Below are 26,989 nucleotides of genomic sequence, written 5' to 3' on the forward strand. Positions count from 1 at the left end.
GCAGTATTATGTGTCCAGCATCGTTGAGAAAAAAGAAACCAGTCATGGAAAGTAGAAAACAATGAAACTCACAAATTGTGAAGAAGAAATAAAATTTGACTTCCTGACATGGAAGTCAAAAATTCAGAATACAGTCCCAGAGACAGAAGAGAAAGCTCGAAGGTGGAACTGATGTAAAAAAGATTTTGTTTTGGATTCAAATTTGAGATTGTCATGGCAAAGTCAGGATGATACAGGTTCTTAAAGGAGAAGCTCCAATTAGAGATAGATGTTTATTAGTGATGAGCTTAGAGCCTTGGAAACAATTGGATTGTTTAACGCCTTGTTTTGAGCCTTGTTTAGGGCCTTGGAAACAATTGGATTCTGTGAACTCAGCAGTGTCTCTGTTTCCTCATTCTCCTCTGTTTCATAGGAAATAAGTCTGGAGATCATTCCTCAAAATGTCCTTCTTATATGGCTTCTGGGTAGATTATTCCAATGAGAGCATTTTTATGATGTTCAGAAAGCTCAGTCTTCACTTATTCCTGGGGCAGCTGTAGGCTGACTTCTCACTGGTGGCCTCATTGCTGCGAGCAATCACTTCTAAACTTCTGGTCACCTTCTGGCCTTACTTCTGCTTCCTCTAGCCCTCAAGTTGGGTACGCTTCTAATTCCCTGTCTTAAATCCTTTTCTACTCAACATTTCTGGACTGGAGTCCTCTTTCCTCATAAATTCTGACACAAAAGCACACTCCATGTGAGGAGATTATGAGCAATGACAGAGACTGAGCAGTATTTGTGTGTGTGTTGGAGAAGCACAACCAGTGAAAACACAGAAAAGCAATGGTCAGGAAGTTAAGAAAAAAATGAGCACATCTTGTAAGAGAGCCTACTTAAGGGAAAATTGTGAGGAGAGATGTGATTTTTTTTTTTAATCAGGTAAAGGGAAAAAGTAAAGAAAAGGGATTGCACGCTGAGAAAATGGTGTCATATTTGTCAAGGTGAAGGGCAACTTGCAGGAATTCAGTTTCCCTGTATTAGTATTCCTACACGTTTAATTACAGGGTTAATGAGAATGATATTACCCAGATAGCAGGCCAACATAATGTTTGGTTGGACAAACAGATGATCAAGATCCCTGGAACTTGATTACCACAGAGACGCCAGAGTCTTCAAAGCCCTGAATTAAGAAATGGAATCTATAGTACTACCCTGCCATATAAAAGCAAATTGCTTCTTTGGTCTTTACTAAGTGGTCTAGAGAAAAAGCATTTAGCAGATTTAATATCAACATGCTATTAATCACATTTTGACCCACAGTGCAAGAGGCAACACTACTTGATTATAAAAGTCCACGTAAGTCTACAAAATCCATGTGTCTTTGGCATAGACCACATAGGTGAATTAAATGGAGAGGACACTATCAAATCTGATAGTGGCACTCATCTCTGACATATTATCGGTGATTTTTGAAGGGAGGGGGCTATTCCAACCACTGTCATTTGATCCTTCCTGCTTTACACTCCTTACTCCTTGGATCAAAGAGCTACAGTGGGTATATTTTCTGTTGTTGAAGCATGATTTACATTCAGAAGCTGCATAGGTAAGCACAGGTGAGTTCACACTCCCACTTGGTCCACTGTGAGATGGACTCTGACTTTTGCATTCCTTTCTCTGTATTATAACACATTTAATGTAGGTCACTGACTTCCTTAAGTCCCTCCTCTGAGTACTGGAATGCATAGGATCTCCCCAGATTAGTGTTAGCTCAGAGCCAGTTCAATAATCTCTGAAGAGTCTGCTATTCCTCTTTCTCCAGTGCACAGCCACACTAGTAAATGACTGCAGGTAGCTTTGGGAAACTCAAGGAAGAAGATTTACACAACTTTCTCGTGGTAGTGTGGCAAGGGGGATCCTTAAGGGAATCTGGTTCTCCTTTCATTATGGGGCCACATTTACAAACTGGCTCAGATCTGCGAACTGAGTAACAAATTGTGTTTCTCCATGGTGTCAGCAAAAGTCAAGACTCTGCTCACAAGAATTAAAGATTAAAAATGTTTTTCTTATATTATACAGTGTCCAAATATATTTGGTCTAGGAACACCAAAGATCTCTGTGGGTTAAGCAGAGATCAATTAGCCACTACCAAAGATCTCTGTGGGTTAAACTATTTTGATTACTGCTCTCTAATCCTGCTGCCCGTGTGGACGTCACCTCCAGCTGTCCCTTAAGACTGTGAATCAGGGAGCCCGTTTCAGAGGGAGCATCTCTCAACATCATCGCTGGCTTAAAGCACCCTGAGCTTTTTGGGATGTTGATCCTTTCCTTACCAGTATATTTCTCCATGCATTGGTAAATGTAGTATTTTCTGAACACTCCCTTGCACTAGACTTATTGGGTTGGTGAAAGGGACACACATGACAAATTCACTCCAAATTCCTGCTTCCCTAAGCATTTGAATGTGTCCATCTACAATATACCAAAGACATTCTGGCATCTCAACTTCATTTAATTTGTGTGTGTGTGTGTGTGTGTGTGTGTGCGCGTGTGTGTGCGTGTATATATGTATATATATATATATATATATATATATATATATGTAGAAAAACTATTGATATGTAAAGGGACAGTGTAACTTACAAATCGCAGGTAAGGTTTGTGCCTGAAAAGGGAAGGAGGAAATTGGAATCTGAAATGCTTCACCTGTCATTTTAATGCTTCATTTCTTAAAAATATCTGAACCAAACAAGGCAAAACATTAACATTTGTTGGGTCGTAGTGGTGAGAACACAAGTGTTTGTTTATTCTTCCTATTTTTCAGTGTTTTAAAAATATTTTGTATTAAAAATATTCTAAAATCTCAAACAATCAAGATGAAGCCAACGGTTGCAAGTAAACATGTTTGTAGCACAGATCACATCACAGGGGTTTTGGAAAACTGATTCTTAAAATAAAGGCCCTTAAAAAGAATTGATTACAGAAAATTAACTTCTAAGAAGACAAAGACAAAAATAGATGAAATTTATGTTCTACTTTAAAATGTTTTATGAAGAGACGCTAATTCTCCATGTTTCTCTGATTAGCTAGATGGATCGATCTTGCCATCATGATGGTTTTATTCATTCATTCTTGGAGATCAGCAGCTTCCCCTAGGAATGCCCTTTTCCTTTATATTAAAGGTTAGGAAAGGAAAAAGCTAATAAAAAAGAAAAATTGAAGTCCAACGCCACAGTTACCTCAATAACCAAGCATGAGCACATGTATTTTGCTTATACACATTTCATCTCAAAGTGTGGGTTTTATGTGGAAGTGGCCTTTAATACAATCATCTGCTTACCACTGACTGCTATGATTACTGTGATTCTTTTTGATGATTTTAACAGAGAGAAATGGGAGTAGAAACTGATGCTGAAAACTCTAGTTAACCCGACTCAGAACTGACAGCCCTTCCCTGAGATTTTCTGTGTCTTTAATTCGATAAAAATAGTTCAGACCAAGGATTATCAAAGAGGAGAAAGAACAAAGCTTCTAATAATCATTTATAAAAGAAAAATAGAAGAATAGCTGAATCAGGTTTATGAAGCTACATGGACACATTTCGGTAGAAACGTGTGCTTTGGAGTAAAATGTGCTGAGCTCATACAATATATGAACAATTTGAAAGAGGAACATTCAGGGTCACCTGAATAAATGTATTCTATCCTCAAACAAACCACTGACCTCTAATCAGCTATTTCTATCAACACCCCACTAACAGAGGGAGTAGACAGGATCGCCCTAAAACCTTGTCATTTGAAAGGGCTTTGCACACATTTTATTTTATTTTTTTTAACCCTCTCATCTCTCTGTGGGATGGGCAGAAGTTCATTTCAGAGATGTACACACTGAGGCGCAAAGGCTGGATACATTTCCCAGGTCTCACAGCCGGGTGGTGGTAGAGCCTGGGCTTCTGGGTTTTTCCTTTCCATCTCCCTGACTCTTCATTCTCCTTACTCTTTCCGTGTTTTCTTGGTCTTGACCTTCCAATTTTAGGGAGATTGGGAAACGTTTAAAGCAATTCCTTTTGGGAATCCTTCATGAAACACAGTATATTGACCCTATGGGGTTGTGTTTCATCACCAAAAATACTGATTCAGGTAGGTAGTACTTTGACCAAAAATAGCTGAAGGTGGAAGATGTTGCCCACACAAGGATCCATGCCACAAGGGTTCATTTCTGTGTGGATAAAAGATGCTGTCAATTCTGGTCTCTCCAAATACGCTTAGCAGATATGATTTTTTTTTTTCTCTTCAGAGTAAAGCAGTAAGAACAGTAGAGGGGAAGCTTATTACACACAGTTACACAGCATTTTCTGTCTTCTATGCTGAGGAATTAGTTAACTATTGTTTCTTAACATATTAAGCACAAAACTCAGTGGCTTAGTTACCAAAGGGGAAAGTGGGGGAGGGATAAATTAGGGGTTTGGGATTAACATATACACACTACTACATACAAAATAGATAACCAACAAGGACCTACTATATAGCACAGGGAACTCTACTCAATATTTTGTAATACCCTATAGGGGGAAAGAATCTGAAAAAGAATATATATAAAACTGAATCACTTTGCAGAAACTAAAACAAGATTGTAAATCAACTATACCTCAATTTAAAAAAAAATGTAGTGGCTTAAAACAACAAATATTTATTATCTCACAATTTCTGAGAGCTGCTCAACTGGGTGGATCTAACTCAGGGCGTCTCATGAAGACATTGGATGACAAAGCAGTTATTTGGAGGTTCGACTGGGAACAAAGTATCTAATTCCAAGTAGGTTTACTTAAATGACTGGCAAGTTGAGACCAGCTGTCCACTGTCCTCTCTACCTCGGTCACCTAACAGCACAGCAGCCAGCTTGCTTCAGGGCAAGCGATCTGAGAGACAGTGAGAATGAGTAAGAAAACTCACCCAAGATGAAACTCTCATCCTTCACTGAGAGTTTCTTCTACTTTCTTTGCTGCCCCTCCTTCTCTGTTTGCCTTCAAATGTTGGATAGTCCCCAGCTACTCAGAGCTCTTCTTTCCGCGCACGCTCACCTTCCCAACACCCTCTAGTACCATGCTCCAAACCCCATCCCTATTCTCAAAATTCTTATGTTTCTATCTTCAGCCCTGACCTCTCCTGGTAGTTCAGGTTTTATATATCCAGCTTCTCCTTCACATTTTCAGAATGATCACAAGAGTTTAAAACGTACCATGGCTAACAGAACTCTTGCTTTCAGAGTTCTCTCCCAGCTTCCCCGTTTTCAGTAAATCCACCCAGTTGTTTAAGCTTTTCCCTGTCTCATGTCTAATCCCTCAGCAAGTCCTGTCAGCATTTTCTTCAGGGTCTTTCCTGGATCTACCACTTTCTCCATCTCCACTGTTCCCACTCTAGTCTGAGATAGCTCTCTTCTCATCTGGACCACTGCAATTGCCTCCTAAGAGGTTTCCCTGCTTCTTCTCTGATCCTTTTAAGTATTCTCCGGAGTCCAGCCACGGTGGTATTTTGAAAATAAAATCAGTTCTTGTCACGCCTGCATTTAAAACTCTTATAATGGCTTTCTAATCCACTTAGAATGATAAACCCAAACTGTTTGCTCTGACTTAGAATTTCCTACATTTTCTTGTCTCTGCCTACTAGCCAGCCACACGGGGTCTTCACCATACACAGTACATACACCATACACCATACACATACACAGGTATGTCAGCATACACTGTGGGCATCTGTATCTGTGTTTGTGTGTGTTTGTGTGTATATGTGTGTTTGTGTGCATGCTCTGTGGGTGTGTATAATGTATGTGTATCTCGATATGTTAGTGTGTGTCTGGGAATGTGTCTTAGTGTGTGTCTGAGTATATGTACATGTACGTCTGTGTGTGTGTGCGCCTTCACGTGTGTATGTGGTGTGTCTGGTGTATACAGGGTCATCTTGATTGATAGGCAGATTAGGCAGAATAGACGGCTCCCTTGAGAAAACTCAGGGATCACAGATATCTTCTCTCTCAATATTAATATTTCTCTAGAGATACATTAAGCTTAAGTGGTTTCTTTTCAATTGCAAATATCCTGGGAGTTGCATCCATCATCTGTATCTTCTTGTGAGTTATGATTAATTAGACTGTGTTCCACCCAGCACTTGCTGACAACAGCCAGAGGTAAGACTGAGTGCAGGGGTCTCAGAAAAGGAGACCCAGGGACCCTTGGGTGGTGGGTGAGTGGTTTGCTGACTCAGGTGACATCTCCTGAATTTTCTCCCTGGATCACAGGGACTCCTTCTCATCTGTAGAACTGGGCAACTCTGGGGAATGAGAGAGAGCACAGAGAAGGAATATAGAAAAAAAAAAAAGAACAATGAAAAAGTCAGTTGTTCCCCAATTTTTCTGAGTGCTATCCGTGCCTGGTATGGTTTTGTGCCTCAGAGACTTCTGGGTGCTCTTTAGAAAGTCATTCCTCCTTTTATTCAGAACAATGGAAGGGCAAGCTTGTTCCCACTAGACACAGCAATTCCTTGGGGTCCACAAGAAGAGGACAGCAGGGGAGCATTTTCCGTCACTATTCCGTGTCTGTCACACATGGGCACCCAGGGAAACTTTCAGAGAGGTGCCCGTTGGTGCCCCAGAGGAAGCCGTCCTGCTCCGATCCAGGGCCTTGTCCTTCCCTTTCCTCACTCTTTACATTTCTCCTCTCTTTCCTGCAACTTCAACCTTTATTTTTCTATGTACTAGATATTTCTTACCAAGACTGGAACATGTATTATATCCATTTAAGCTGAGAAAATTTAAAAAACACCTGCTTTTACCCCATATTCCTCTTAGAAATCAACTTCCAAAATAAGTCTTTATGACTGTAGATTGTATTTTTTGCTTTGTCTTTTAGAGGTGGATATTAAATGTAATGATACTGAATTGAGACCAGAGTTTTCATCCTAAGTGCTTCCTTGACAATTAGGCTCTTGACGGGTATGAAACCTGATTTGCTATTTTTCATCGATGGAGAGAGAAACTTTATGGTGGTGTGTCCAATGAAGTCTAATTCTGCTATGTAATTGTTTCCCAAAAATTTGACCTAAAGAATCTACAGTCTTTTCAAATACAATCCTTTCAAAATATATAATACTTGGTGATGTCTAACTTTATTAGGCAGAGGTCCCATGTAATCTGTTTCCTTGCCAAAGGTTTTTAAAAATGTATATTGTCAATTTAGCCTCTTCTAAACATAAGAGAAGTACAGACTCCCCGTTTACATTGAAATTGAATAAAAAAATAAAGTTTATACATTAAAAAAAAAAAAATGTCTTCATCTCTGAGCTGTGCTTTGGAGCCAAGCAGCTCCAGAATGTTTTCTCCAGTTCCAGTCTCTAAAGCAGTCTACGTTTTGCTCTCACCACGTCACATCATGTACTTTTGTTCAGTTCAGTGATGCCCAGTGCGGTGCCAGATCGCCCAAACGCTTTCTCCTCTTACCTTCCTAGACATTCCAGCAGCGTTCAGTGAGTTGAGCCTTCTTTTCTCCTTGAAATCCCTCTACACTCAGCCAGCTTCCTCCTGTCTCTCAGGCTGCACTTTCTCAGACTACTTTGTAGCTCCTCCTAGATCATTCCAGGGATCCCTCTCTTATTCTACACTTTGTTCCATCCCCTTGAATTTAAATACCTCCTCTGTGATGTTGATTCCCCAGTGAATAACTCTGCAGCGAATCCTCTTTTGTGCCGTGTACTCTGCTATCTGACTGCTTACTTAAAGACCAAAGGGAGAGATCTCTGGAGTTGTTCAGGCTTCAGAGTCCGAGTCAGCAAGCTGGGGTTCAATCCCAATCTCGCAACTTATTTGCTGTGTGACTCTGCGTAAGTTTGGGACAACTCTGTGCCTCTGCTTTTTTTGTCTATATATACTTTATAGGGCTTTTCTGATGATAAGTAAATAAATACATTTAAAGCACTTAAAAACTGTGCCTGGCATATAGTAAACATTTAATAATATTTACCAATTCTCCTTCTGACTGCTCCTTACATGATTCATAACATGTTCAAAGCAAAACTCCTGATTGTCTCAGCAAATGACACTTTCTTCCACTCAGCTACTTACATCAGAAATTGACAGCTTTCTTAGAATTTTCTCATGCTGACACCAGTTATTTCCAAGTCTCCTTGACTTTTTTTTTAGAATTCTTTTTTTTTGATGTGGATCATTTTTAAAGTCTTTATTGAATTTGTTACAATATTGCTTCTGTTTTGGTTTTTTGGCCTGGAGGCATGTGGGATCTTAGCTCCCCAACCAGGGATCGAACCCGCATCCCCTGCACAGGAAGGCGAAGTCTTAACCACTGGACGACCAGGGAAGTCCCAGGTCTCTTTGACATTAACTCCAGAATGTTCCTTAAGTCGTCCAGTTCTCTGAGACACCACTCTAAATCAGCCACACCTCGTGTCTCACTTGAGTTACTGAAATGGGTTCCTAATTGGTCTTCCTGCTTCTTTCCTGCCTTCTTCTCCGAATGATTCTTCAGCACACAGCAACTAGAGTGAGCTGTAAAAAGCACAAATTGGATCCTGTCACTCGTCTGCTCAGAATTCTTCATGATTTCCCATTGGATGGAGGACAAAATCCAAAATCCTTAAGTGGAAGGGCCTATAAGTTCAGACATGTCTTCTGCCATGTCCACTTGCCAGCCTGTGTTCACTCCCCCTGTCACTCACTGTGGCTCATCCACACAGCCCTTCTAACGGGTTTTCAAATGTTTCAAGAGATTTACTCTCTTGTGCATTTCAAGTTTGCTTCTAGGGACTAGCTGGAATGTTTTTCTTCCCTTTTTTGGATAATTCTCACTTCTCTCTTTTGAGTCCCAGTAGATATGTCCTCAAAGAGAACTTTTCTGGACCTTGAATCTTAACAATTTGCAATTATATATTATCTGTGTCTTTATTTGCTTAACGATACTGTGATGATGGGAATCGTATTTGTCTTGTCTGTTGTTTTATTTCAAGTGTCCAGCAGAGCAGTGCTTAATCAGTATCTGTTGAATTAATGAAGTGAATGAATGAACTGCAGCTGATGCAAGTACTTCTTCATTTCAGGGACGAAAACACAATGCAGAGATAAGCAAGTCACAAGTTGTTCCTAGATCTGTTGCCTTTAAGTGATGAAATCCAGAATTGTGTGTTACATGCAGAGTTGATACTATTTAATTTTACTGTTAACAAAAGGAGAGACTCTGCTGGAGGGGGGACGTGCACGGGCTTTGTAGCCGACCTGGGTTTAGTTCCATCTTAATCATTCACTGGTGCTGTGGCCCAGGCCTAGTTAGTTTCCTCGCTTGGAAAATGTTCTTCCTAACTCCAACTCCAAAGCTGCTGCAGAGAGTTGAAAGGAAGTGAATGGCTCATGTTGCCGGCTTCATGAATAAATATTAGCTGTCATTTTCACTGAAAGACCTTTATTTTGGCACTTAACTATGAAAGGGAAAGAAATAGGAACCAAGAATGATAAACTGTTGATTTCTTCAAAATACCCAGAAAAATTTCACTCCCGGATCATATAAACGCCTGAAATAACAGGTAGTAGAAGGGAAATATTAAAACCCATGAATTTTACTGAAATCAAATAGATAGGTTCTTGGGTCTTCCCTGGTGGCGCAGTGGTTGGGAGTCCGCCTGCCGATGCAGGGGACACGGGTTCGTGCCCCGGTCCGGGAGGATCCCACGTGCCGCGGAGCGGCTGGTCCCGTGAGCCATGGCCGCTGAGCCTGCGCATCCGGAGCCTGTGCTCCGCAACGGGAGAGGCCACAACAGTGAGAGGCCCGCGTACTGCAAAAAAAAAAAAAAAAAAAAAATAGATAGGCTCTTTACATTCCCAAGGCAAATGTATGTGTGCTTCCTAGGCCTGGAATGTTCTGTGCATGTCTGGCTCCTCCTTCTGCAGGTCTCACATGCCTTTTCCTACAGGCCATTTCTTCAACACCATGTTAAGTATCCCCCAACTCCTCCCCACACCACCATTGCATTGCTGATATGAGCACTTTATACTTTTTTCCTGGTATGTCACTATGAACTTAGGTTGCTTAGCTATCTATATATGTCTGCCTATGTTGGGTGCAAGTCAATGAGTAGACTATAAATACTGAAAGGTAGCAGGACATGCCACCCCAGGATATGACTGTAAGAGTTTAGGACTTGCCACTCCAAGATATGCTGCTTTGGTATATTGATTATTTGGCACTATAGGCACTTGAAACACAGCAAAGGCAGGGACAGATGTTCTCTGAACTGCCCTTATCCGCATAAAGATAGAGCCTCCAAAAGCAACTCAATTGTCATCATTTCTCCTCCCCGGGCATTTCTTCAACCAGGGGGTACTGAGTCTTGTCACAGAAGAGGAGATTAGAAGTCTGCCCCACATCCAGACACACTTTGTCATAAATGATCACCACTTCCATCTATTCTTCAAAGGGCCCATTTATCTTTCCTAAAAATCGTCTACTGTCCCCTAAGAGGCCTACATCCTACTCCCCGCTTTCCCTATTAAGATGGTATTAAATCCTGAATTCTAGGCCACTTAGGGGGTTTACTCATTTTCTCTGAGTATCTCACATATATACATGAGGTATACTGTTAAGAAACATCTTTATTTTTCTTTGCTTGCTTTTCTCTTGTTAGTCTATGTTTTGTTACAAGGCCTCTCAGCCAGGAACTCAGAAGGGTAGAGGGAAATGATTTTTCCTTCCCTACAATACCAACAAGAACAGGATCTTGTCATTGTTTTATCCCAGCACCTAACACGCTGCCTGGAACGTACAATGTGCTCACAAAGAAAATGAATGAATAGAATGGTTACCTCTATAGCCTGAGTCATTATGCCCCTTTGCAGAACTGTTTTTGTCACAGCTGAAGTATAATGCAAGAATCATTCCTTAAAAAACCCACTTCTTTGTTAGAAAATCTCTTGTAATGTATATAATTTGAAGCTATGGCCATTAAACTATACATTAGTGGGGCTTCACACAACTTTCTTGAGTTGCATCTTCACTGCTTAATATTCAGGATGCATTAACATTCCCTTTGAGTGAGGGGACTTTTCTTCCTTCCTCTGGGTGTGTCCACAGTTCTCCACAGTGTCATATACAATGACTAACGTGGACTGGAGAATGTGGGCATGTGTGTACATCTGTGAACCTTATAAATTATAAAGCCCAGAGAAAGTGGCTTAGCCCCTTGAAAAGTAGGAAGAATAAGGCAGGAGCTCATAGATACTTTTTTTTTTTTTTTGCGGTACGCGGGCCTCTCACTGCCGTGGCCTCTCCCGTTGCGGAGCACAGGCCTCGGGTGCGCAGGCTCAGTGGCCATGGCTCACGGTCCCAGCCACTCCGTGGCATGGGGGATCTTCCCGGACCAGTGCACGAGCCCGTGTCCCCTGCATCGGCAGGCGGACTCTCAACCACTGAGCCACCAGGGAAGCCCCTAATATTTTATATTACATGTTTCTATTATGAGAAATGCACTGGATGCTTAAGTTAACTTATTTGTTTGACTTTCCCTTATATTGTGAAAAACTGTTTGTTGAGGCTGTGCTCTAAAGTGTATTTTGGTCGTTGAATATATTTTTCTCTGTTATGAGAAGAAATAACATAATATTTCTCTGTTAGGAGAAAGGAAGTACAGCTATTTAAAAATGAACGATAGCCACTCTGAAGTTCATTTGTATTTAAATTTTGACTATGGTCAGGGATTATTACAGAAACATAGTTAATCAGAATCAGAGACACTCAGACACCATAAACTGAAGCATCTATAACCTCACTTCTTGACTTATGGCCTTAACATTATTCTCCTAAATTGAGTTTATTATAATCATTTTATCATTCATTCTAAATTTCGGTTGAGATGGTTGAGGGAAATGTCTTGAATTAATTTCAAATAATCCTACATAATTGATAGTCTATATCTAATAGTAAATAACTGCAGTGTAATTGAACTAAATTCTCAGAATCTTTGCCAATGACCTGAATTCTAGGTAAGATAGTGAAAGAAACTGACATGACGTTGAATTCTTCTGGTCTTTCAAACTCTATATCTTCCAAACCATATACAGTTTCAGGTTCCTTCAGTCACTCATGGCCCCATTTCTTTCTTAGTCTCTCATTAGTGGGCTCGCGCACACTTGGATGAATAAATGCATTTTGTTTTAGATACTAGTGGAGCTGTCTGATACTATATTTATGTCTCCTTTTCAAAATATAGCTTGATTTTTATAGTTGAGTTTACCTGCTATATATTCCTACTTTGGAAAAAACAGAAATGAGAATTTTTATCCTTCTGTAAGACAATTTGGAGAAATTTTACTATTTCATGGAAGCAAATTTTTATAATTTATCATGTTCAGTAGGATTTGAAAATCATAGGCCATATGTAATATTAATATTTCTATACTTTTCTTTTTAATAATAATTGCACCTTAGGGCTTCCCTGGTGGCGCAGTGGTTGAGAGTCCGCCTGCCGATGCAGGGGACACAGGTTCGTGCCCCGGTCCGGGAAGATCCCACATGCCACGGAGCGGCTGGGCCCGTGAGCCATGGCCGCTGAGCCTGCACGTCCGGAGCCTGTGCTTCGCAACGGGAGAGGCCACAACAGTGAGAGGCCCGCGTACAGAAAAAAAAAAAAAAAAAATTGCACCTTAATTTTTCATGTAAAGAAAGTTTTGGACACAACATTGATACTCCCAGTGAGTAATATATTTACCTTTTGAGAAATAGGAAAGGAAAGATTGAAGTGGAAGGTAAAAATAAATTATTAATAGGCCAGTATTATTTTGGAACATAAAACATGCAAATGATGAAACCCAAAGAAGTTTTATGACAAACAGTTATATCCCAAGTACCATTTTAATATCCCAAGTACCATTTTAAAAGGTACATTAAATTTTCTACAGTTCAATATAAATCAAATGTCCGTGTTTACACCTTTCCTAAAGCTTTCTATTTTATTAGGAGAAAATAAAAGCTATCAACTACCTACAGAAAAAGTTTGGAATTCTTTGTGAGGATGGAAAAATCCAAAAATGTTTTTAATCGTATCATATTAACTTGGAATACTGATTTATGCCATCACTTCGCCTATCTGAATATTTCTGTGCCTTATTTTGTATGTGGTATTAAATGCCAATAGGCATTTCATTATCATCCTCCAGAATTTTTGTCTGCAGGAATTTGAGGAAGATACAAAAGATAATGAAGGGTGGGAATTGTGGTTTTGACTTTAATGCTAAAATGTTCTGTTATTATAAGCCTCTAGGGTGTGGACTATGGGCCAATTAGATGCTGCACATGTAACTACAGCCCTGATCAACAACCTTGAGAATTTTGGCAAGCCTTGCTCAAGAAGGGGAGTGAGCAAGAGATGATGTATGCTCTAACACATAATTCTCTCTGTTCCTGAAAAATTAACTCAATATGTTTGCTATGCTGATACGGAGTTGTTAGAAAATCTTTGTCAACTAGGACAGCACTATATTTCCCAGCTAGGTTCCATTTTTATTTTAATTCACCAATAGTCAATCAGGAATATTTACTAATAGCACATTTTTCAAGATAAGAAAAAAACTTAGATCAAAGAAAATGGAAAGAAAAATTGATCATCTTTGATAACGACATTGTAACCATTAGAGCAGGGATATAATTAGACTTCTTCCTACCTCCCATTTAAAAAAATTTCTCTTTTACTCTAGGAAAAGAAATAGCATCAATATTTCTACAAAATAGAACTCTGTGATTTAGTTTAAAATTTTATATTATTTGAATTAGGAAAACCCAGAGCCATCCATTTTCAGTGTTAAAGTTTTCTCAACCAGAATGTGGCCAATACAGAGCTTAGATTAATACATGTAATTAATGGATTGATGCATGGAAAGTGATTAGCACAGTGACTGGCATATAGTTGGGACTAAATAAAAATTATCAGTCATTATTATTGTTATCTTTTCATGGTTGTTATAATCATTGTTACTTAGTGCTCATTTTGAATCTACAGAAGAAAGAACCTGTATATTGAAAAGAATGAATTAGAATTTTTCCTCTATGGTTTGTACATTCATTTCTTACGAGGTTGGCTGAGAATAAAAATAAAGCAAGTTAAGTCCAGATTAAGCCCTATGTAATATTGTGTGTGACATTTTTACTTTTGAAATTTTTATATCCAGTGCCTCTGATAAGGAAATCTAACAGATTCATCAACCCAAGGTCAAGGTCCGTGCTTTGGCTCTTTTAGCTCTCCCATTTCTCAGTATCAGTTCCTTACTCTGCTATTTTAGGGTTTCATTCTCTGTTGTACAGGGAGCTTGGGAGATCTCTGAGCAATTTATCAATGTTTAAATATTAGAAACTGATAATAGGTTAAGATAAATACCTTTTGGTGTTGTAATGTGTAGCTCTAACAAAGGAATTAACTTGATCAAACCAAAAAAAATGTTGGATTGTCAATTAGAATCAAAACCCAAGGATGCTGCTCTATCACCTTGTAGCCCTTTTTTTCTAGGGTTTTCTTTTTTTCTTTTCTTCTAGGGTTCCTCCAAATCTCTGTCTACATCTTTGGTCCCACCCTTTAATACCCTTCTTCAGCCAGCCCCATGTTTTGGAACTAACATACACCACCTTGGCCCAACTTTTTGGTGAGTGCCACTAATTATAAACTTCCCTTTCTTTCTAGACTTACTGCTCTGTTGTGCCATTCTCGCACACATCTCAGTGGGAATAGTCAGATGAACTAGTTTGAGGTGAGGTGTTAGGATTCACAGCAGCACTGTGTGGTACTCTTCCTGTAAAACTGTTGTAATAGCTTTCTTCACATCTTTTGAAACTATGGTAGATTCACAGCAGCACTGTGTGGTACTCTTCCTGTAAAACTGTTTTAATAGCTTTCTTCACATCTTTTGAAACTATGGTAGGAAGAGCAGTGTGGATACTTGGAAAAGGCTGTGTTTTTACAATGCTCAAATCATTAACATGAAGTTCTACCTCCTTTTCTGTTTGCTTTGTCTTGCTTTCCATTCTTTAGAAATACTCATGCGCTCTTGTTCCGCTCCCCTTCCCCCCATATAAAGAGAACCATACCCTACAGAACGAGGATTTTAATGACATGATGGGAAGATTTTAGAAAGTACTTCAAAGAACACCATCTGATGTAAACTCTGTTGAAGAGATATCTTCAGGAGATTAAGTAAGAAAATGACTGTCAATATGACAGAAGGGAGGATACCTGTCATGTAGGATTCTGAATAGCAAAGTGAAGCAGAGAGTACTCCAAGCTGTTTTCCCCTACATAAGTCCTTGAGGAGGATTTGGTCTGGATTCCTGAATGCTATTTCTCCAGCACCTATCACGATCTCTAGTCCATCCTATGCACTCAATAACTAGAGTTATAAATAGAATGAACATGAGTTACTTATTGGATTTCCATAGAAAAACCAGAAAGGAAAATGATTAGGGGAAGAGGGAGCCTAATCTAGTAAAAGAATGATTAGTGCTTGAAGAGAAATAAGGGAAAAGATAAGGTGGGCAGTAAAGAACACAGGATTAGAAGGTACATTACGGATCTAATATTATTTCCTCTAAAAGCTTTTTGCTATATATATATATATATATATATATATATATATATATATAAAATAATTGTCTTAAGCAAATGTGGTGTTCAAAAGTCACAATTCCTTATAAGTACAAAATCTTACTTTTTGGAGACTGTTTTACTACCCTAAACACAGCCAGCTCAGGTGGATAATTTAATAATTCAAAAAATTACAGTCGCCTACATGATTTGTGTCGACAGTTCTGATGAAGTTTACACAGTGCCGACCAATAACCATTCTTGTACCTGTGAGTTAATCAAACACTTTAATAACACCCTAGGGAAGAGGAGTTGGCTTTCTTATAAAACTCAGAGGAGTCATCTATCAAGAACCCTTTTTATTCTCTTGAGCAATGTTGTCGGCAGTCATTGATGTAACTCCCTGGAGGCTATTTTCAGGTCAACTCTATAACTAAGTTGAAGGAATAGGGAGGTGTGTTGAATCTTTTTAATGCAAGATTGGCATCTCAATAAATCAAGGACTGTAAAGGGAAATAATTAATAAGAAAAAAATGGAGACTATCCACTCAAGAGACTCACTAGTTATCACTAGTTAAAAGCACCCTCTGTACTAACTAAATGACTTACTCTTTCTCCTTCTTCTAATAATCTCTTAACATTTTCTTGCTTTTGGTCCCCTGTTGAAGAGAAACCATCAGTATGTGTATATTTTAAAAAAAAGAATAAAAAATCTGTGTGTTTGTGTATAAATATAAATACACACACACACACACACACACACAGCTAGACAAATAAATCGCCTGTTTCCATAGATAGAAAAGAGTGACTAAGAATCTAATTGGGTTCTGACCAAAGTTATTACCCCAGAGCTTCTCTTTGCTTAACTCAAGCAGTGGTGATCAAGAAGTGCGTAAGCTTCGGGTATCAGCCTTACTTCTCTCTGGTCGACGCTGTGCAAGAGGCAAGCGGCGTCTAGGGAACAGGCTAATAACTGTGGGTCACATTGTAGAAAGCATTCTACTTGAAAATATCGTATATAAAATACAACTGATTTTCACCTATCTTTTTTTATTTTTTTTTTTGTTTTGTTTTTTGTTTTTGTTTTTTTGTTTTTTTGCGGTACGTGGGCCTCTCACTGTTGTGGCCTCCTCCGCTGTGGAGCACAGGCTTCGGAGGCCATGGCTCACGGGCCCAGCCGCTCCGCGGCATGTGGGATCTTCCTGGACCGGGGCACGAACCCGCGTCCCCTGCATCGGCAGGCGGACTCTCAACCACTGTGCCACCAGGGAAGCCCCCTATCTTTTTTTAAAGCCAGTAAAACCTTGCAATACACTTTACATTATCATAGTTAGTAGCTATGGAGGTGTAGTTGCCAAGATATTGCCAAAAATGACTATTTAAAGCAGTGGCACTCTTTTATCTTTAAATGATATTAACTTCTCTACTGAAGTCTCTGCCTAAATTCCCATTGTTGGCAGAAAATTATTCTCGCCACCGTTTAGAGTAGATTTGTGTCACACACGATCGATGGGTTCTTTGAGTTTGTCCATGTTACAGGCTTCTCCAAAATATGTATGAAGAGTGTAGTACACCCTAGATTTTGGAAAGGAAGGAAGTCTACAAAAAACAGGGCAACAGTCAACCATGTCCTGTTCAAGCATGCACATGTTTTATTTAAGTATTTTCCAAAGGTCTATTTTTTCCAGCATAATGCAGATATTATGCTATCCTTTGAAATAAGATATACGAATTTCAAACAAAATTGTCAAAAACAATGACCTTGGTTACTCCATATGGCACACAGAAATAATTACATTTCACTTACAATACAGATGCACTTAACACAGTCATCAATAGTCATTCACCACCAACACAGTATATTTTTAAATCACCTAAAACACCAAAAAATTTTTTTCTTTTCTGAAAGTCTAAAGAAAGTAATAGTTTTGGATAAATGATAAGTTGAAAAGGAGGCAGAATTGCAACAGAAATAATCTAACTGCATTTTTAAATGTAATATTAAGAACATGAAAATAGAACTTTTCCTTGGGAATCAAAAGACCTAAGTATTCCTGATTGAGTTTTCTTTAGCCTACTTTTTAAAAAGCTTTTCAACAAATACCATCAAAGAAGTTTCACTATATATTTGCTCTAGAAGCATAAAGTGACATGAGGCAGGTGTTAATATAATTATTAATATTCACGCTTCAGGAAGATTAGTAACTTTTAAAAAGACATACTAGGAATAAAGCCAGTTCTTCCCGTGAGATAGTAGAGTTTATCTGACTTTCACTCAGCAAGTGTTTATGAATCTACTGTGCGCACAGCATTGTTCTGGAAGCTAGTCTAGAAAGGGGAAGCAAGAATTTCTGGCTTTACTTGAAAATGGTTGGATTATTTCCTCTTTATGATAAATTATGATAAGCATTTTAAAATCTCTATAGTAGAGGGATAATTATTAACTCTTTCCATGTATTGAAGCTAAACTTATTCCTTACAGTGGTGGTTTGGAATGAACAAAACTTTTCACTGGACATAAAACTTTTTTACACTGTCACGTGCAGACATGTCTGCTGATATATTTTAAAGGTGAAAAGATACCAAGACTTTTCAGTTAAATGTACATAGAGCTCAATTTTGCATCATCAAACTCCTGTCCTCCTGATTTAGAGGAGAAAATTGCTCCTTGCAATATGCAGGAACCTTTCTGAGACAAATCTGTGCTGCCTTCCCCAGTGGCGTAGAAAGCATGCTTTCAACAAATATTGCTGCATAAAGCACTCCAGTTTATCTCTGCATTTCAATTCACGCTAGTTATTCTCAAAATGTATTCGAGATCTAAAGCAAAATAAATAATACATCAAGTGAGATCCTGGGATCACTGATCCTGTGATGCTAATCCCAGCCAATTCTTTTCATGAAACAGACAATGATACATCCAGTATCTGGGCTTTTCCATAACAGCAAAAAGGTTAGAGATAATTCACAGATGTCAACTCCTTTTTTTCCTGATTTTTGACAAGGGGATTGACGATGATGATAATCTACTTATAAGATAACTTGTTGGAGAATACAAAAGTAGGAAAGTCCTTTGAACTACAAAACATTAGTCCAGCTGATGATGATAAGTCCAATAGAAAGGTGCTATAGAAATACAGGAACAAATAATGCACTGTCACAGGAATACAGTGGACCAAAGAATATTACAGAAAAACATTTACGGCACAAGGGTTTTGGATTAAAAAGTTATCTAAAACCTGGCGACACGAGAAGTTTTTCTATGGAATGTGGCTCTTACTGTATCTAAGAAGATCTGGAAACACAACAACAGAAAATCCTGATTCCTGATACAACAGGTGTACAATGAATTATTGCAGTTGTAACAGTATCTAGGTGCAAGGTAAAACAATAATTAACACTGAACTATCTGAACACTTTAGATTTACTAGTGAGCATCCCCATGAGAAATACTGCAGTTCTAAAAGGAGTTTATTTGCACAGCCCACCATGGAACATGAACGATCAGCTTGTTGTAAGTACACAGAAATTCCCTCTTTCTACAAGTATAGTTTATCATGCCGATTCTGAAGACAACGTAAGGAAACTGAGATCACGGCTCCAAAGAATTCTAGCATGCATTATGATGGTTTCCTTCAGTCAATACAAACGTGTTGTATGAGGTTTTTTTTTTTTAATGTGTAATAATAATCTTCATCATAGCCAATGTTCATGGTTTTAACAGGAAAAATTTTTATCAAAATGTTTTCCGTATTTTTTTGTTTTGCATTCAACTGGAACATTATGTTCAAAGATTTATTTTATTTATTTTATTAAAAAAGAGTTCTGGTCATAAGAAGCATCAATAGGCGGCATTTCATTGTGCTCATTCACAAAGTCAAAGGGCCACAGACTATTTCTCAGTTTGACAGGTTAGACTCCATCTAGAAATGCCTTTTGGTGGTTTTATTTCCATCTTCGAGTTTGGAAACTTTGTCTTTGTTTCACTACCAACGTCCTTGCTTTGTCGTTTTCATCTGCGAAACGTTTATTGTTTCTTCTTTCTTCCACGTTGGGATTCTTTCCACAGCCAGGGCTCAAATTCTCTTGGACCTGATTCCAATTGTCTTAGAGAGCAGACACTCTGACAATGTTGCCTCCTGAGTACTCAGGAGACTCTGGCCTGTCATCTCCTTCGGGGGTGGTTACTGGAGGTGTTGGGATGCTTATTATTGCTGTAGTCACATAAGGTTGTTCACAGTTTAGTTTAACACACTCTTCCATTTTGGCATTTAAACTGGATCGGCTGATGAGGAAAACAGAGATTTAAGAAAGTGAGTTGTTTACTTAAAATTTTCTTTCCAATAACGGAGGAATACATGTTTTCATGTTTATAAGTAACATTTTAAATGGCTAAGAACAATCACCAAGATTAAAAAAAATGAAACACCAAACCTTAAGATAAATTAACGTGAACATTAGGGCATTAACATCGAACGAATGTCTAAAAGCCAGCTGCATTTGGTTCAATCAGTGTTTCTCAAAGTGTTTTCTACAAAAATGCAGAGCAGGTGAGTTTTGGAAAGCCTAAGTTGAGCAAAGTAAAATAGTTTTCTTTAAGACAGGGCCTCTGAGAGGTTTGAGATACCATCATGAAAGGGACATACCCTGTGGATAAACCTCAATTCTTTTGCCCACAGGATCTCTTTACTACCTTGTCTCTTTGGGATATATGAGGCCCTTAAGGCTCTCAACTTAGTGACAGCCAAATATTAAGAACTCAAGTTAGTCATTACTAATACTTAAACGTTTTCCCAAGTGGTATTCTTGCATGAGTTATATACTCTGTGTAGGGAGGGGGAAAGAGGGTAGGAGTAAGGAGGGTAGACATAGGAGCTTTAAACTACTTTTTTTCCCATAGAAAACTTAATTAAAATGTTTGTCCTAAGATTTTCTTTATACACACTTCTTCATTTTCTACTTTGTTTTGGAATAAATGTAAAACAAGATACAGGTAGAATATCTTAGAGACAGAAATCTTTCATTGCTCCAACATTTAATATTGGAGCAATGAAATAATAATGGAATAATAATATTCCATTTAATCCCAGAGACATCTGATTTTTTTCCACAAAGACTGTTGGATGCCAACAAAGAAGTAGCACTGAATTAACAGATTGTTAATCTGAAAAGATAAGCTTTTTAATTTGAAGAACAAAGGAAAATTCTTTGGACAGAAATTGATCTTTATAATGATTTATCTAGTTGAAATGTACTATTGATACTTATTATTACACATGTATGATTTTGGTCAAAACAAGTAGCACGTAAACAGAAGCAAAGGGAAAATACCAATAGAAAAATTTCACTTAAATTGTCCACAAACTCACCAGAGGTAAACAATTTCAGCATTTTGCTTATCTTTTTTTGATATTGGATTGAGTTTTGTGTTTGTTGAGGCCCCAAATACCTTTATGATCAAAATTGTATACTGATTCAAAAGATTCCTTTGGGCATAGTTTTATTTTTCACTGTGACATTAACTATGTTGAATATTTTTGGGTGCTGTTGAATACCTTTCAATCATATCAATGTCAATTTAATTTGTCTCTTTTGCTTGTGTTGACTATCATTTCAGGCCATGTGTGTTGACTTAGGGGACTCCTGAGTGTAGAGGTATCTGCTCAAGAGAAAGTTGTGAGGTTGAAGAGGTACGAATACATTTGTGTGTGCCTGACCTTCTTATCTTCTTTCTATTCTTTTAGTACTGACTCAGCTACACCTTTGACTCTTAGTGAATATTACAGTAGCTTAATTTTCCTACTTGTTTCAGACCAGTTTTGTTTCATTCTAGACCCGAGGAACTAGGATTTAATTGCCACAGAGGTGGCAACATGACAGTAGGTGGAGATGTGCTCTGAGAAGCAGCACAGGTGTGTTAACGCATACAGATTAACCTCAGGTACCTGTTAGATAGCGGGGTTCTCTCCACACATCTAATCTGAATCGTGCTGAGTTCCTGCACACTGCCTCGGTGGCTTCCTGATATGTTGGCGTTTGGAATGCGGAAAGTTTTTTTGTGTCGTCTTGAACAGCAAGTGCTGGTGATGCCTTGTTGTGAAGAGACAGAGGGACTGTGACTTGAAGGACGATTAACTGTTGCAACTTCCATGCAGCTTTCTTCAAAGACTTGTTCATCCACAAACTCGTGATTCTGTTCCATAGTGGTAAGAAATGTGAAGAGAGCACAGGAACACATTTTAACTTAAAAAAATGTATTTATTGTTTTTCCTGAAGTATGGCTGACTGACAGTATTATCACATTTTACCTCTGAAAAAAAGATTTGAATAGTTTTCTTTTTAGAAATGAAATATGCCCACGTACATTTACACTATCTTATGGGTAAAAAAAATATCATTTTCATGATAATTAGAATATCAAAGCTTCTTGTTGGCCTTTGTGTGAAAATAATATCTCTCTAGTTAGACCCTGAGATTGATATACACAGACTGATTTAGTATCCGTTTATAGACTAACTTTACCTTGAAATATCATTTATTAAGTTAAATATAAAATCTGGAAGTTATCAACTAAATATTAGAAACCCTCAAAAATGAATATAGATAATACCCGTGGGGAATGTGTAAATTCACATGTACTTTATTTTTAAACAAATTGACAGACTGAAGTTATGAGAAAGAGACTATTTTAATAGCATGTTCCAAGTTAGATTGTCTGTTATATATTAGCAAATATTTTCATATGGGATTGAAAATATTTTTTAATTAGAAAATGAGATAACTAAGACAATTCCCATTCCTTTAGATGCTCCTCTAAAATTCCCAGTATATAGAAAAATATGACTTATAAGTAAGTAAAATAAGACTTATTCAATAAGTAAAATAAATTTATCAGAATGCATCACTTTATATTTGACCCAGAAGGGGTTAGCACTGAACTTTTGAGGTCTACATTCTTATCTTTGTGATACATCATTGGCTGGGCCCATGATCTCTGTCTATGTTCCTCTAACCCAGAAGCCAACAGTGATGGACATCATCTCACATACCACACCTCAGTGAAACACAGTGTAAAATCTGCTTTTAAAATATTTAATAAAGAATTGCTTCCTAAATTGCCTATGCTATACTTTTACCTCAGAAACATAAGGGAAAACATTTTTGGTCTGAACTAGTAAGCATATCTTCAATTACTTTTTTTTTTCTTTGTGTGGGTGGGAATAGCCTTATAATAGAAGGCTTTGTCCATGCCAAATTTCACTTAATCATCTCTCATCCTAAAATATTAGTAAAACAACTGAAGGAATTTACTGGCTAACAGGAAAAATATTGTTTTAGTTACTCATTTTGCCATTTCTTTGCTGAGACAAGCATTTTGAAGTAAATGAAGTTTAACATTCTGTTTAGAGTCCAGAGGATAATATGATCAGCTGAGACAGAATTTCATGTTAAATATTAAATTTTATAGAAAAAAATACAGCTCACAAAGGAGTCACAATCTGTTTTCTTCTATTACAATGCACATTTCACATACATAATACAAGTCATAAGGCGTGACATTCTAATTTATCTCATCAGTGATTGAAAGGGAAGAAGTCATTCTGTGGCTGGTTAAGGTATATTTTTGTAGGTAGCTCAATTTAAACTATATTAATTAGTATTGAATAATTTTTGATTAAAAAAGCCCTAAAAGGTAAAATAGTCAAAAAATGGAAATAGAAAGAAAAAGACAGGGATACATACATTTGATTATTGTTATCATTTAACTTTCAAAGAGTTATCCTAATAAAGTATAGATCTTTATTTAAGATACTAATATAATCTGTTTAAAGCCCTCAAATAATTTTCCATTTATTACGAGATAAAGATCAAAATTCTTTACGTGCCTCCAAAACACAAGGTTATCTGGCCACTGCCTTCCTCTCCTCCTCTACTTGTGCCATGGTACCCTCTTTCCTCTGACCACCCTCAAGTTCTTTTACTTCCTCTTAGGCCAAGTTCCAGTCTTCCTCAGGTACTTACATCAACTTTTAGCCCCTTCATTTCTTTGCCTAACTAACTCATAATGGTCCTGTGGTTCTTAACTCAAGTTCCACCAGGAAGCTTTGCCTGATCTGGTACCCTCTGGCTCCACCCTCTTTGCCCCCAGTCCACTGGGGCCCCATTTTTGCTTCCCCTGCTAGTTGTCCTTCTCCAGTAACATCCATGTTTGGTCCCAAACCTGCAGGCTCAAGGGGGGCAGAGGCCATACCTGACTTCACGGTGTATCTTGGGTCTGGCTCACTGTCTGGCACATAATAGGCAAGTAATACATGTTGGTTGAAAGACTATAGAAGTATATGAATAAGTGGATGGACAGTATGTCAGAATTGAGAATACAAATACGTGTCTCTGGTGAGTGAACAAGCAGACTTGATTCAAATACGGTGAAAGTTTTATTCTGCTCTGTGGTCACAGACTGTGATCCCTTTTGACAAGCTAGCTAGAAAACAGATGCCTTTGTTAAAGAGGCGGTCCAACTGGGAGCCTACAAGTGGAGAAATGCAGACTGAATCCTCAGCCCCAAGGGGTATGCCAGTAATTAACTGCGTCATTTTCTTATGAGAACAGATAGTTTTTATGATCAATCTCTGTTTATTATACCTGTGAATGAAAGAAATGCTTATATTCACTTATTCTCTATTTTGTTATTACTATTGCTATCCCCTTTATCCAGATGTCAGGAACACTTAAACTTCATTATTTTTATTTCTGTTTAATCAGCATTTTAAGAATCAGGAGAAGATATTCTATAGGACTTGCAGTCAGCTATTGGAAGACAGCTTTCCATCTGCATTAAACTGATATTTTAGCCTAGGGTTAAGATTACCACTACGGATAAAAACATTTTAATAAGTCTCTAAAATACTTTCTAAGTTGAAATGTCACTACAGTCTTTCAAAGTAATTTCAATTACTGTGGATTTTTTTGGTTTTTAGTATATTTTGCAGTAATGCAGATGGTGAAATTGTGCTTGGATGCATTAAATATTCACAAAAACCACTGGGATTACCGTCTGAGTTGCAGGGGCAGCCAGTCCTGCCTTTTCCTTACCGTGGTTTTTTCCAGGCAGTGAAGCAGGTGGTGGTGCTGGGTTTCAAAGCTGGAGCCGGATTTGCTAACAAAGGCTTGCTCATCCTCAGAGGACTGTTAACAGGGAGAAGACAGAAGGGTTTTCTATTTTATTTGCAAACAATGAGAACCTCAGCCACATATTTCCACAGAGAGATCTGGCCTATTTCCTGAGATTAAATGGCAGCATTTTATTTATTTTTTTAACTAAAATGGATCAAATGTAGAGTTGCTTTTGAGTTTGATAATCATCAAATTAGCGGTCTGGCCTTTTAGACTTGCCTCCATGAGTTGAAAATTTAATTTTCTTTTACTCATTCATCTCCCAGCTACCTTTGAAAGCCTGGGATAATAATATTTAATCTAGTACTTAGATAATCCTGAAACCACCTTCATGCTTACGTACACAAAAGCTATTATGTAAGTAAAGATGATTGGAATCCTAAAAATTAAAAAAGAGTTTTGAGGTAAAAGTAAAGTTTCTCAAATTATATTTCATACCATGTGAACTTTATAACACAGAATGGTGTTCCCTCTTCAGTAAGAAGTAAAACAAGACAGATGTCAACTCTCCCGCCGTCACATCGCCACTCAAATGAACTTTAAGGAGCGTACATAATTTTGAAATTAAAAAAAAAGCAACCTAGGTATTTGAGTCGTTGAGAATTTTTGACTTTTCCCAAGTTTCTGTGAGATAGTGCAGAAATATTGCCCAACCATGAATGGGAATCATGATTCACTGGCAATATTTCATAGCCCAGCTTCTAGCCTCCAGCCAGTAAGGTCCAGGGCGACAGGCATGGAATTGGCTATATATCCAAGGAGTCCTGGTTTGTTTTTGTGCAAATATGGTATTATAAACCATAATCTGTATACTAAACATACACAGTCATTGTATTCCGCCTGGGATGCCATTGTTAGAAAACAATTTTCGTGGATAGTTCTAGTAAAGACACATTTCTTTCCTCTTAAAAAAAAAAGAGAAAAGATGGTACAGAGTGAGGTTATTAAAAGATGACACCTTTGTTGTTTCATAGCCATTTTCGCAACTACCCACAATAAAATTATATGGTTAAGTAGAACTAAATCAATATTGCACCAATAATTTGAACATTAAAGGAAACGAAATGCTTGACTCGTACCTGCAGTTGGTTACTGAGTAAGCCATTCCGTTTGCTCTGCATGTAAGCGTTTGCACTTCCGCTTTTAGCTGCCCGGATCCTGGCCAGTCTGGCTTTCTGTAAGAGAAGAAGAAGCAATGTCCTATTAAGATCTATGACTGGATTTCTTAAAGCACTGAGTGCATTCTTACATAATCCTACTGTCGGCACACATATTTTTAAAAGCATGCCAGCTTCTCACATGTAACTACTGAAAAGTAAACTTTCACCATTGAAGTGCTTTATTTTAGTTAACGTTTATCAGTGAGATGGATGAACTACTTTGGAGTTGGGTTATACGTTTGAGAATTGTAATTAAGTCTTTACAGTAAGATCACGTTATTTCAGTGTTGTTTCTGTCAATTGTGTCAAGAGAAAAATAGCAGTACGGCTTATATTTTCACTTATCCCAATCTGAGTAACTTAATGAAATGAAGACCCAACAAACCAACAGCCAACTTCTTTTCATTTAAACTAATGTTCTTTTAAATTTAGTAACTAAGTTCCAGGAAGCTACTGCCTTTCTTTTTTTTCTTTCCTCCTCTCTTCCCGACCCCGCCCCTCCCCTCTCCTCTCTATTTCTTACCTGCCTCCCTCCTGCTCTCCTTCCTTCCTTCCTCTCTCCCTTCCTTCAGTCCTTCCTTTAAAGAAAACTATTCAGTTGTATCTGCATCCTCAAATACCAAATTCTGTTTTTGCAATTCTTTTGTTAAACTGGCCAGTGTAGACGCTGTACAACATGGGCTCTCTAAAAAAAATAAATAATTTACCACTACCGTAAATTTATCCACTTTGTCTACTGGTTGGACTTCTGATATTCTGTTCTACTTTAAAACTGCTGTTGTATATCTGCCCCAGACTCTCATGGTATGAGTCTGGTTTTCATTTCCTGGGAAGCACTATTTTGGTGACCATTCTTTTCGTGTGACACATATAACGAGTGTATGTAAGGAAGAAACTGGAGTGGCTTGGGTAAGAACTTACTTGTAATGACTCCGTCTTTTCCCTTTCTAAACAACCCTGAGGAAGACTATCTCAGTCTCTAGCCCTGGAATCTTCTTTTTAATAAAACAATTTTAATTATCTAGATTTTTTAAATGGAGAATGAATATATACATATGACAA

General features: G+C 38.0%; 1 protein-coding gene across 1 annotated transcript in view; it reads right to left on the reverse strand.

The window, feature by feature from the left end:
• Nucleotides 1-17,222: 17,222 nt before the first annotated feature.
• Nucleotides 17,223-26,989, reverse strand: part of KCND2 (potassium voltage-gated channel subfamily D member 2) — a 471,065-nt gene continuing 461,298 nt past the window's right edge. Inside the window, exons 3-6 of the mRNA XM_004265519.4 lie at nt 25,847-25,942; nt 24,687-24,779; nt 21,539-21,786; nt 17,223-19,878 (exon numbers count right to left, since the gene is read on the reverse strand). Coding sequence (XP_004265567.1) covers nt 19,701-19,878; nt 21,539-21,786; nt 24,687-24,779; nt 25,847-25,942 — 615 coding nt within the window. The 3' untranslated portion in view covers nt 17,223-19,700. The remainder of the gene's footprint in view (nt 19,879-21,538; nt 21,787-24,686; nt 24,780-25,846; nt 25,943-26,989) is intronic.

Source organism: Orcinus orca, chromosome 9 (genome assembly GCF_937001465.1).
Source record: "Orcinus orca chromosome 9, mOrcOrc1.1, whole genome shotgun sequence".
In the NCBI taxonomy this organism is placed as follows: domain Eukaryota; kingdom Metazoa; phylum Chordata; class Mammalia; order Artiodactyla; family Delphinidae; genus Orcinus; species Orcinus orca.